Below are 11,764 nucleotides of genomic sequence, written 5' to 3' on the forward strand. Positions count from 1 at the left end.
CAGGGGAATGGAGGGGGAGGAGGGAGAAGGACAGAGGGTGGTGAGGGTAGGAGGTGTGCAGTTGTCTAACGAAGGAAACATATAAATTATGTAGATCTCATTGTCCTCATTCGCCAACAACCGTTCAACAAAGAGAAACCAAAAGAAAGAAAAAAAACCTTCAACCTCAGAAGGTACGTAACTGCTTTACATCTTATCAGGAAATAATAATATAACTGTTACCCCCCTTGAATTATGTTTAGCACTAATTTTTTAGGGGGTGTGTCAGCAGCGGTGAGGCATGAAGGAGGAGTGAAGAATCGAGAATCTGAATGGATTCATATCACAAGGTAAGCTGGTAACGACATGACAAGACACCACTAGTTTAGTTTGCCGGTGCAAGATAAACACATTCATTAAAATTAGTATTTGGTCATCAAAACTTCTGGATTTCTTCTCTCGATGTAAACAAATGGATCGTGGACTTAAACGAACGGAACTACAAGACCACAAGATCACCCTAGACTCAAGATCAAGACACATGCGCGACCCGAAGCTTAAATTCTGTTAACTTCTATTACCTAGATTTTGTGTTGTTGGTAATTTATTATCTGTTCTTGTTGAGCTTTCTGTGCAGACTAGACTCGACTGTCTAGATCTAATCATTCTTTTCTAATAGTTTATTGTTGAGGATGCGGACGAGCTGTTGACACTTTGTCTTTGGCACCCTCTTTTAGCATCATGTGCAGTTGCTGTACCCCCCCCCCCCCTCCTCAATTATCCAGTACCGTATTTTTATAAAAACGTAAAATTGATGCCATGTCATGAGGAATGACATTGAAGTTTAATCAACAGTCTTCAACAGAATCTATTAAGATTAACAATTAAAGTATCAGTAAGGGCCTACCAATAGCAGTGCCTTTAAATTACCAAAGTTGCATGACTTTATATATATAGATCTAGATCTAGATCTAATCTAGAGCTATGCAGATTTGCCAACTACTCAGGTCTGACCCACAAAGTATCCCTGCCTAGTGTGACTAATGTTGAGAAGTTGGTTTAGAGCACAACTTTTCTGACTTGTGTGCGGAATCTCAAGTAGATCTAATCTCCCTCCTCTGTTCCGACTGACGGTGAAATAGTCCCTTACAGCATGGATGACCTTTGTTATGAAGGAAACCACTTGATCATATTATTATCTTCTCTTATCTCTGCCCTGTCTGTTTCCAGCCTTCTGCTTTCCGATAAATCTGCTTCCAAGTTACAAGTGTCTGGTCCCTAAGTGACGCTGCCTGCTATCCTAGCTGCAGCTGAGAGCTTTTTATTGCAGTCTCATATTTAGCTTGGAAAGGTATGTTCACTGTTTTGTCTGGTGATTATTATAGAAGTGTGTTTACATATTATTGCTGTTTTGGTCAACAGTTGATATTATGTATCTCTGCACAGTAGGCCTATGTGGAATCAGGTGAATTACTTTCATAGAGTTATTGGTATAATCTTAAGCTTGTTCATTTGTTTTGCTTTTGGTAAAAACAATACTGTCATTCTTGAAAAGATGTTGAGATATTTGCAATTGAAGGAGGTGGGGGTTGTCTGGTCTCAGAGGTAAAATGGCTGTGAAAGTTTGGTGACTTCCACAGCTTGAGTGTCCAAGGAAACTTAACAAATGTTCGAATTTTGTGCCTTTGATCAATGTTTTTCAGCAAAACCCACACAGAAATGTGTTTTTAAATGGAAATAAAGAATTGTTTAAAGTGTGGGGAAAAACGTCGGTTTCTTTGATTTCATTTTTTTGACGAGTGCCTGATTTCACCATAATATGTTGCCACCCAACTGTAAAAGCTTGCCTCTACTTTTATTTGTTCATGTTCTCCTGCTGCAGTATTTACGTACATACCGCTCTCGTCATCAAGCTTCAGTTTTGTGCCGTTTTTTCATCAGCATAATTTGTCCGCAAACTATTCAACTGTTCTACCCCCCACAGAGAGAAACAAAAGTCTCATTCTTTTTAACAATTATTGTACCAACAACATATATATCTTTTCTTGATATTTAAACATTTTAAAATTTGAATTTCAACCAATATTTCTCAAATATTTGCAACCTATGCCACAGATTAATGAAACAGTAATTTTAAAAATGTTTCAAGTTTTTTAAAAGCATTTCAGCCTCTTCGGAACAGCTGGCTTGTGATTTGTAAGTAATGTTCCTGAAGGAATGTTTTGCAGACTGAAATCACACTAGTTCTGTCTTTGCCATCAGGTCTTGAAGTGGCTTCACAATTTCCTTCAACTCGGGAGTGATGGCGTCAGCAGCAGAGAAAGAAAAGATAGCAATTGTCGGCAGGTTGGTCTTATGGAAAGAGAGAGAATTAGGGTCATATCATATGTGTTGTTGTTGGGAGAGAATTAGGGTCATCTCTATCTTTATATATTATATTTGTGAAAGTTCGTCACTTTTTCTGCCTAAAGCTTCCAAACCACTTAATTTAAGTTTCGAATTTGACAAAATTAATGGTGGTTCAGAATCATTTAAACAGTGCACAGTTTCATTGAGGAGCCTGAAGTTTATTTTTCAGTTTTTCGTTATTTTCGTTTAGATCTAATCTTGGGAAAGACCGTCTTCTAAGTTGCCATTGTAAACAGGTGAGGTTTCCGTTCACTATCCGTGCGTACTATTTCCACACCTTTGAAATTCTGGAGTGTACAACCATGAAAGTGGAATAGAGAATCAATCTGTACATCTATTATATGTTTGGCAACTTGGAAACTCATGTGTCACTTTTCTCTCAAGATTTATTGCTCCATTCCATTGTTATGTAGTAGGCTTTCAGTTGATGTTAATGCACCGATCAAACCTTTCGAAAAAAGGGGGCCCAGCTAGTATCGTGTTCTTGTTGGGAGAGAATTATGGTCATATCATATGTGTTGTTTTTCGTGTTTCTTTAACACAATCTCATATCTTATATTGCAGCAGTTATTGATCATTGTGACTTGTGGTATAGTAAAAACTGTGTTATGCAAATGGATGAACAATCGCGTCAGAAACTGGTGTAATGTGAAGATGAAAGAGGTTTTGAGATATAAGCTGAAATTGTCGAAGACGGCCACCCATTGCTAGGGAGAAAAGTGGTTGTCTTAGACAGGTAGATGTCTCTGCACAGTGATATTATAGTAATAACAATAATAGTAATAATAATAAATAGCATGTGCATAGTGCATATCCCCACTCAACAGCAAGCTCTTGTGCTTTACACTATATTATTACCCCAGCAGACCATAGGACACTCAGAAACATTCTCAGCTTCCTGGGAAGCACACAGTGCAAGCAGCTGATTAAGCGCTCCAACACTAACAAACTGACAAGATCTTTCACTGTCTATAGCTGGGTACCCATTCCCACCTGGGTGAAGTGAGGAAAATTCGTGTAAAGTGCCTTTCCCAAGGACACAACGTCGGGCTCCTGATGAGATTTGAACCCACGACTTTACGGTTGTGAGTCTGAGAGCCTAACCAGTCTAAATAGAACTGCAAGGTGGAAAGTGGGCATTTGCCAGGTGGTTGTCTTGGACAGATGGCGGTCAGTTGAGCAGGTTTGACTGTATATATTATGCACAATACTATACAGCTGGCTACTTTCAGTTTGATTATTTTAGTATCAGTCGTGAACTGTTTCGCATAAATAATGAACATGATCTAAATAAGATTATTTTCTCTTTACAGTAAAATACAACTTGAACGAAACCTCACTTCAGTTGGGGGGTTTTTTCTGAAATTAATTATATAAATAGCTTCTAGACACAGGAAGTGACTACAATGTTCATCATCATCATCATCATCATCATCATCATCATCACCATCACCATCATCACATCATTGCCTTTCTCATCCTACATCAAGTTACAGTACAGGCCAGGAACAAACACTTTCCACTTCTCCCGATCCTGGACCAGCCTCTTGACATAATTATTCCCTGGGACAATGTGGCTTTAGAAATATTGTTTTCTTAATACCTTCGGAGCACCAAAGATATTTTCAAAATTTGAAATTTTAGGTTCATATGATATTAGCTAACTTATGATATGAGTAAACGAATCCATGTATACTACACAATTAGCTGCTCTAGTTTTTATCGGATGGCCGGTGGTGCGTTCTTTAGCTATATGTTGATATTGAGGAGGTTGTTATTTCATCTATCGCCAGCGGACTTATTGGTCAGTCTTGGTCAATGATATTTGCCGGGAGTGGACACAAAGTGGCCATCTTTGACATATATCCTGAGCAGGTAAGATTCCAATACCGTTTTGTCTGATTTTCTTGATGATAGGAATAAGTGGTTCGTGTCTCATGAAATGTTTCATTAGAATGTTCAACTTTGTCATTTTAAAAAGTTGTTAAAATTTTTAAAAAACAACAATTTTTTAAAGTCAAAAAAATTTATATATACTTATTTACTTCTTTTTTTTTTTATTGTAGTTGTTTTTTAACCACATACCCACCTGCCTCCAACCAATCAGCACAGTTTAGGTATTTTAGGAGGCAGTCTTTCGACCCTGCCTGTCGAAGCGGACCTTGTCTGAGAGGGATTTATACAACATCCCAGCAGAAAGACAGAGAAACTCGATTAGAATCTCTCCCTACTCGGGAATTGAACTCAGACCTTCCGCACCCTGCATGTTACAGCAAAGCAGCTAACCACTACACCACAGACGCCGGTTCAGATCCTTCCAAAATGTACCGTCTTTTAATTCACATTTTTTTAAAAACAAAAACAAAAAAGGACTGGGTACATGTTTACTTACCTGTCCCCGAGGTTTTACGCACCCGACATAACTTAGCAAAATGTGATCATTTTTTTGCACAATTTCTGATTATTTTCCTTTATCATTCTTTGTTAAAATTAACAGAATCGCATAATTTCACATTTTTGGGCTCAGTTTGCTTTAAACAAACAAATGGGTGATGTACTGCTCAGCCAAAAAAAGAACACCAAAAGTTGGAATGTTTGATTTTAATACAGTAGGCCTACTGAATTTATCAATGTCAGGAGTCTTTAAAAATCTCGCTGTGCACTCCCTTTGTATACATGATATCATATTATACTGGGGTTTTGGGGGGGGGGTTTCAAAATATAAATTAAGGTACTGAATTTACCCATGTTGAATTTTCTTTTAAAATGTTGTCTGGGTTTACCCAAATCTCCTACATCTGTGCTATGACCTCTAGCACTACCGTAGAACATGGCTAGAGCAGGACTTTTTGTTCCAGAAGAAAAATCCTGCTGTAGGCCAGTTCCCGCTATAGGAATGAAGAGGGGAATTACCGAAAAATCACGCTCTACACACTCTCCTTTTCTTTTACTGTCTTTTTGACCTAGCCTAGCCCTAGGGCTATGGCACTTCACTTTTGGAGTGACTCACGTAACGCGTCTCTCCGCACCATCTCTCTTTGCCACCTGCCCCACCTCACTCATCACTGGACTGGCCAATCACAATGGCTGCACTGCTGACTGCCTGTTTGGAGCCCACCTACAGTCCCCCACCACTCAACCCCTTCCCCCCCCCTGCTACTAGAGCTCTCTCAATCTGTCCTGCTATATATCTAAGTACGAGCCTCTCCTTGCCCCAATAAACCCAAGCACAGGTAGTTGAGTTTACACAGACACAAAAACAGGGATTCCGGTAAGGTCCCGCTGTAGAGATGGTCCCACTGTAGGGATGGTCCCACTGTAGAGATGGTCCACTGTAGAGATGGTCCGCTGTAGAGATGGTCCCGCTGTAGAGATGGTCCCGCTGCAGCTGGTGCCGCTGTAGTCATGTTCTACTGTACTAGCAGCATTATCCACAATACTGATGAGGCCCCTCCCTCCACTTCCTGTCCCACAGGTGTCCAAAGCCCTGGACAACATCCGCAGTACGCTGACCGGCTACGAGGCCCAGGGCTGTCTGCGGGGCGAGCTCAGCGCCACTCAACAGGCCGAGCTCATCTCTGGCTCCAGCAGTCTCGAGGACTGTTTGCGAGGAGCTCAGTACGTACAGGTGGGTGGGCCAATCGTCAGCCAGCTGTGCAAATAATAATTAATAACACTGAATACCGTCAAGGCTTGTTATACCGCCTACCTTGAGACGAGCAAAAAGTTGGCGGTTCATTTGGGCTGGCAGTACAACGGGACAACACTGATTGCTGTCTTGACAAGTGGTAGAGGTTAGGTATAGACAAATTGTGGTCAGTCTTGATTCATGTACACCTGCCAAGTGCAATTGCCATTTGCAGAGAAAAACGAGTAGCAGCTCCAACTCAATTTTACTTTAATTCAAATTGAAAATTTCTTCTGGAACAGAAGCTAAGCTATAACGTACCAAGGACCCTGAGACGTACATTTTTTTAAAAACCCAATAAATTACTTGTCAGTCCTCTGAGCTCCTCAGACCTTTCACGTAGTATTGTGAATCCTCACGATATAAAAGCCTCACGAGCACCCGCCAGCCTTTTGGTCATCGGGCTGATGTTTGGTGAGGCCAGATATGTTGCCATCAGGTTGAGGTCGTGCAGTTCCCTGTAAGTGTCTTCAGGCGACTTTAACGTTTCATTCCAATAAAAAAAATGCTGGCGAAAGATTTTAAAATAACTTTTGTTTTTTATACGTATCAGATTTGTTTTGTTTTCTTCTTGACGCCTTCACTGCCAGGAAGTCGTGGCCTCGGAACTCTTTTGTGGGAAGTGTACGTTAGTAAAGAGGCACTTTGGACGAAATAGTTTTAAAGTGACGACGCACTGACTGGCTGGATCGGAAGCCCATCTTCTAGGTGATCTAAATTGTGTCGATGAGGGCGTAAAAACAGCTCCGTCCATGTCTAAATCCTCCAAGAGTGTGTGCTTCTACTGCCAGCACTGACAGGCTGGGTCGCAGGCCCATCTTCTAGATGATCTAAATTGTGTTGATGGTAGTGTAAAAACGTCTAAATCCTCCAGGAGTATGTGCTTCTACTGCCAGCACTGACAGGCTGGGTCGCAGGCCCATCTTCTACTTCCGTATAGATCTATATAATCTAAAAATCTAAATTATGTTGATGGTAGAGTAAAAACAGCTCCGTCCATGTGTAAATCCTCCAGGAGTGTGTGCCGGAGTCTGTGGATCTGAAGCGCGGAGTGTTTGAGCAGATGGACGAGTTTATCACGGAAGACATGGTGGTGGCCACGTCTAGCAGCTGTCTGGCCGTGTCGCAGTTTGCCAGCGGACTCAGGAACAAACAGCGCACGCTTGTGGCGCACCCGGTTTGTTTGGGGGTTTTTGTGTGTGTGTGTGTGTGTGTGTGCTTTTTTTTGGTTTGTTTGTTGTTGTTGTTTTGGGGTTCTTTTTCGGGGTTTTTTTCTTTTGGGGGGGGGGGTCAAGGTCTTTTAAGTTTAATGTGTCTTTCTCCTGTGCTGGGAGGCATTTATATTACTTTATTACTCTACCCCATCTCTCATTCTCTCTCCCTCCTTCTCTCTCTCGTTCTCTCTCTGTCTCTCTCTCGCTCCCTCTCTGTCCCCATTTTTCTTTCTCTGTCCCCTTTCTCTTTCTCTCTCTAACTCCTCTCTTTCTGTTTTTTTCTCTCTGTTTCTCTCTCTTCTGTCTCTGTCCCACATCAACTACGTCTTATTCTGTTCTGAGCTATATATTCTAACAAATATGCGTTAACTGCAGCGTACACCACATCCAGTTTCCTCTGTTTTTAACATATGTATGTGTTGATCGCAGCGTACACCACATCCAGTTTCCTCTGTTTTCTAACATATATATGTGTTGATCGCAGCGTATACCACGTAAAGTTTCCTCTGTTTTCTAACATATATATGTGTTGATCGCAGCGTATACCACGTAAAGTTTCCTCTGTTTTCTAACATATATATGTGTTGATCGCAGCGTAAACCACATCCAGTTTCCTCTGTTTCTAACATATGTATGTGTTGATCGCAGCGTACACCACATCCAGTTTCCTCTGTTTCTAACATATGTATGTGTTGATCGCAGCGTACACCACATCCAGTTTCCTCTGTTTTCTAACATATATATGTGTTGATCGCAGCGTATACCACGTAAAGTTTCCTCTGTTTTCTAACATATATATGTGTTGATCGCAGCGTATACCACGTAAAGTTTCCTCTGTTTTCTAACATATATATGTGTTGATCGCAGCGTAAACCACATCCAGTTTCCTCTGTTTCTAACATATGTATGTGTTGATCGCAGCGTACACCACATCCAGTTTCCTCTGTTTTCTAACATATGTATGTGTTGATCGCAGCGTACACCACGTAAAGTTTCCTCTGTTTTCGAACATATATAGGTCTATGTGTTGATCACAGCGTAAACCACGTAAAGTTTCCTCTGTTTTCTAACATATATATGTGTTGATCGCAGTGTAAACCACGTAAAGTTCCCTCTGTTTCTAACATATATAGATCTATGTGTTGATCGCAGCGTAAACCACGTAAAGTTTCCCCTATTTCTAACATATGTCGCGGCATCATAAACCACATACAGAGTCTTCTATTTATAACATATGTCGCGGCATCATAAACCACATACAGTGTCTTCTATTTCTAACATATGTCGCGGCATCATAAACCACATACAGTGTCTTCTATTTCTAACATATGTCGCGGCATCATAAACCACATACAGTGTCTTCTATTTCTAACATATGTTGCGGCATCATAACCCACATACAGTGTCTTCTATTTCTAACATATGTTGCGGCATCATAAACCACATACAGTGTCTTCTATTTCTAATATATGTCGCAGCATCATAAACCACATACAGTGTCTTCTATTTCTAACATATGTCGCGGCATCATAAACCACATACAGTGTCTTCTATTTCTAACATATGTCGCGGCATCATAAACCACATACAGTGTCTTCTATTTCTAACATATGTCGCGGCATCATAAACCACATACAGTGTCTTCTATTTCTAACATATGTCGTGGCATCATAAACCACGTCTAGTGTCCTCTGTCCTGTGTGGCCACAGGTGAACCCCCCATACTTCATCCCCCTGGTCGAGATCGTCCCGGGCCCGTGGACTTTGCCAGAGGTCACCGCCAAAACCAGGTCGCTCCTTGAGAGCGTGGGTCAGTCTCCGGTCACCCTCAGCAAGGAAGTCGCTGGCTTTGCCCTCAATAGAATCCAGTACTCCATCATCAACGAGTGTTGGAGCATGTTCAAGGTAAATTTCTGATAAGAGGTAAGATAATACTCTATTATCCCAGAGGGAAATTTTTTTGGCTGTACAGGACCGTAAAAACATATGCAGGTATACCTAAAAATTTAAATTATATATTACTCTCTTTAAAATTCTATATGAAAAGAGAAATAAAGCTGACAAAATGTTCATATCACATCAGATGCATCATTCAACCACATGCAGGAATTTAATTACAAGACCTTTGGAGTTATAAAGATACATACTCGAAAGAGTAATTTCTGTACGGTCATAACGAATGCGAGCCATATAAGTTTATTTTTGTTGACGTTAGATGTCCTGGCAACAGCAGAAACGCATGGAGCATGCCTTCATTTCTCTAATGTTGATGAGTTAACCTACCATCTTTCTTGGGCGAAAATGATTTTTTAACGTTATTGTGGTTTTTGATAAACAAAGACTTAAACTTAATTTTTTTTAAACAACAAAAGATTGAAAAGATTGGCCGCGTGGTCGGGAAAAAGTTTTCTTTTGTTTTAGATTTGGGTGCTGTGAACACTAGAGTAAGAACCAAAATGTTGCCTTTGTAACGTGACATAAGCTACTTTTTAGAGCACTCATTAATGTGACGTCGGTGGCCTAGTGGTTAGGCTACCGGACTCGTAATCGTGAGGTTGCGGGTTCGGGGGTTGGAGCCGCAGGCCCGACGTTGTGTCCTTGGGAAAGGCACTTCACACAAATTTTCCTCATTTCACCCAGGTGGGAATGGGTACCCAGCTATAGACAGTGAAAGATCTTGTCAGTTTGTTAGTGTTTGAAAAAGCGCTTAACCAGCTGCTTGCACTGTATGCTTCCCGGGAAGCTGAGAATGTTTCGGAGTGTTCTATGGTCTGCTGGGGTAATAATATAGTGTAAAGCGCATAGAGCCTGCAGTTGAGCGGGGACATGCGCTATACAAATGCTAGTTATTACTATTATCATTATCACTCTCCTGGAAGGAAAAGCATAAAGGCTCCAAAGACTAGACTTTTCTCATAGTCAAAAAGTGGTACCGTACCTTTCTTTTGATCGCTAGTACATATAATAATGATAATTATAATAATTTAATTAAAATAATAATAATAATAATGACAGTAAATGAGTAATAATGATTACATTAATATAGCACATGTCCACGCTCTTCAGCATGCTCTATGCGGGAGGGAGGGAGAGAGAAAGAGAGAGAGATGAGGGAAGGAAAGAGTGAGAGAGAGGGCATGTTTATGGAGCAGAGGTGTTTCAGCCCATACTTCATGCATTTATTTTTTTTAAAAAAACAAACCCAAAAAGAATGCGCAACACTTAACCTTTGTAATAGTGCTGGGCGGCCAGGTTCCCGATCATTGAACGCAGGGAATCGTAGGAATCGACTCCGAACCCAATTATTTTCTAATGATGTGATTTCTTCCCGTGGTTACCTGGTTGGCTCCGAACACCTTCAGATTTAGGATAACCTTGATTTTGGAACACTTCTAAGCATCAAGTTTTTTGTTGTTTTTTTAAGTTCTAAAAAAAAGAAGATTTTAATGATTAAAGTAACTGGTAACTTTTGGTTAACGTAAAAAAGAGTCGGAACTTTTCTTTCGTAGCATTAATCGTGGGAATCGGTTCCAGAATGGATTCTGCGCCCAGCTCTACTTTGTAACACCACCACTGTTGTCAGTGGCCGAGACAAAATGTCTCCCTCACCCTGCTAGATGAATAAATTAACATTGTCGCTGTCATTGTTATCGTCACAGCCATTGTCATTGTTATTGTCACTGTCATTGTTAATGTTCTTGTTGTTGTCACTGCCATTGGCTTTGTCACTGTCATTGTTATTGTCACTGTCATTGTTATTGTTCTTGTTGTCATTGTCACTGTCATTATCGTTGTCTCTGTTATGTTATTGTCACTGTCATTATCATTTTCACTGTCATTGTTTATTGTTCCTATCATTGTCTCTCATTGACATTATATTTTCACCATCATTATCATCGCTATTGTCCTTGTCGTTTTTATTGTTACTGTCATTTATCTTCATTATCACTGTCATTGTTATTGTTATTGTCACTCTCATTGTTATTGTTCTTGTTGTCATAGTCACTGCGTTAATTATTGTCATTTTCATTATCATTCTTACTGTAATTGTTATTGTCACTGTTATTGTCATTGTATTGTCACTGTGTTATTATCATTGCTATTGTCCTTGTCGTTGTTTATTGTTACTGTCATTTATTTTCACTGTCATACTCATTGTCGCTGTCATTGTTTTTGTCCTGATCATTATCATTGCTATTGTCGTTGTTATTGTTATTGTCCTGATCATTATCATTGCTATTGTCGTTGTTATTGTTATTGTCCTGATCATTGTGACTGTCGTTGTCACTGTCATTGTCCTGATCATTGTGACTGTGGTTGTCCCCGCCAGGAGGGTCTACTCAGTGCCGCAGACATCGACAAAGTGATGGTGAACGGCCTGGGTCCTCGCTACGCCTTCATCGGACCTCTGGAGACCATGCACCTCAATGCTGACGGTGAGCCATTCCTTCTTGTGTGTGTCTACTTATTGGGG

The 11,764-nt window shown here is 40.5% G+C and overlaps 1 protein-coding gene across 4 annotated transcripts in view; it reads left to right on the plus strand.

Moving 5' to 3' along the window:
- The first annotated feature begins 255 nt into the window (after positions 1 to 255).
- LOC101847787 (lambda-crystallin homolog) overlaps positions 256 to 11,764 on the plus strand; it is a 13,994-nt gene continuing 2,485 nt past the window's right edge. Inside the window, exons 1-8 of one of the 4 annotated variants that reach the window (XM_005112564.3) lie at positions 256 to 337; positions 1,210 to 1,330; positions 2,242 to 2,325; positions 4,182 to 4,263; positions 5,864 to 6,016; positions 7,092 to 7,253; positions 9,001 to 9,195; positions 11,621 to 11,726. In XM_005112564.3, the coding sequence (XP_005112621.1) occupies positions 2,282 to 2,325; positions 4,182 to 4,263; positions 5,864 to 6,016; positions 7,092 to 7,253; positions 9,001 to 9,195; positions 11,621 to 11,726 (742 nt within the window). In that variant the 5' untranslated portion in view covers positions 256 to 337; positions 1,210 to 1,330; positions 2,242 to 2,281. Of the gene's footprint in view, positions 338 to 373; positions 579 to 1,209; positions 1,331 to 1,382; positions 1,445 to 2,241; positions 2,326 to 4,181; positions 4,264 to 5,863; positions 6,017 to 7,091; positions 7,254 to 9,000; positions 9,196 to 11,620; positions 11,727 to 11,764 lie in introns of those variants that run through there. The other 3 variants (XM_035973501.1, XM_013090528.2, XM_005112565.3) reach the window with 3 other exon arrangements.

Source organism: Aplysia californica, unplaced genomic scaffold (genome assembly GCF_000002075.1).
Source record: "Aplysia californica isolate F4 #8 unplaced genomic scaffold, AplCal3.0 scaffold01321, whole genome shotgun sequence".
In the NCBI taxonomy this organism is placed as follows: Eukaryota; Metazoa; Mollusca; class Gastropoda; order Aplysiida; family Aplysiidae; genus Aplysia; species Aplysia californica.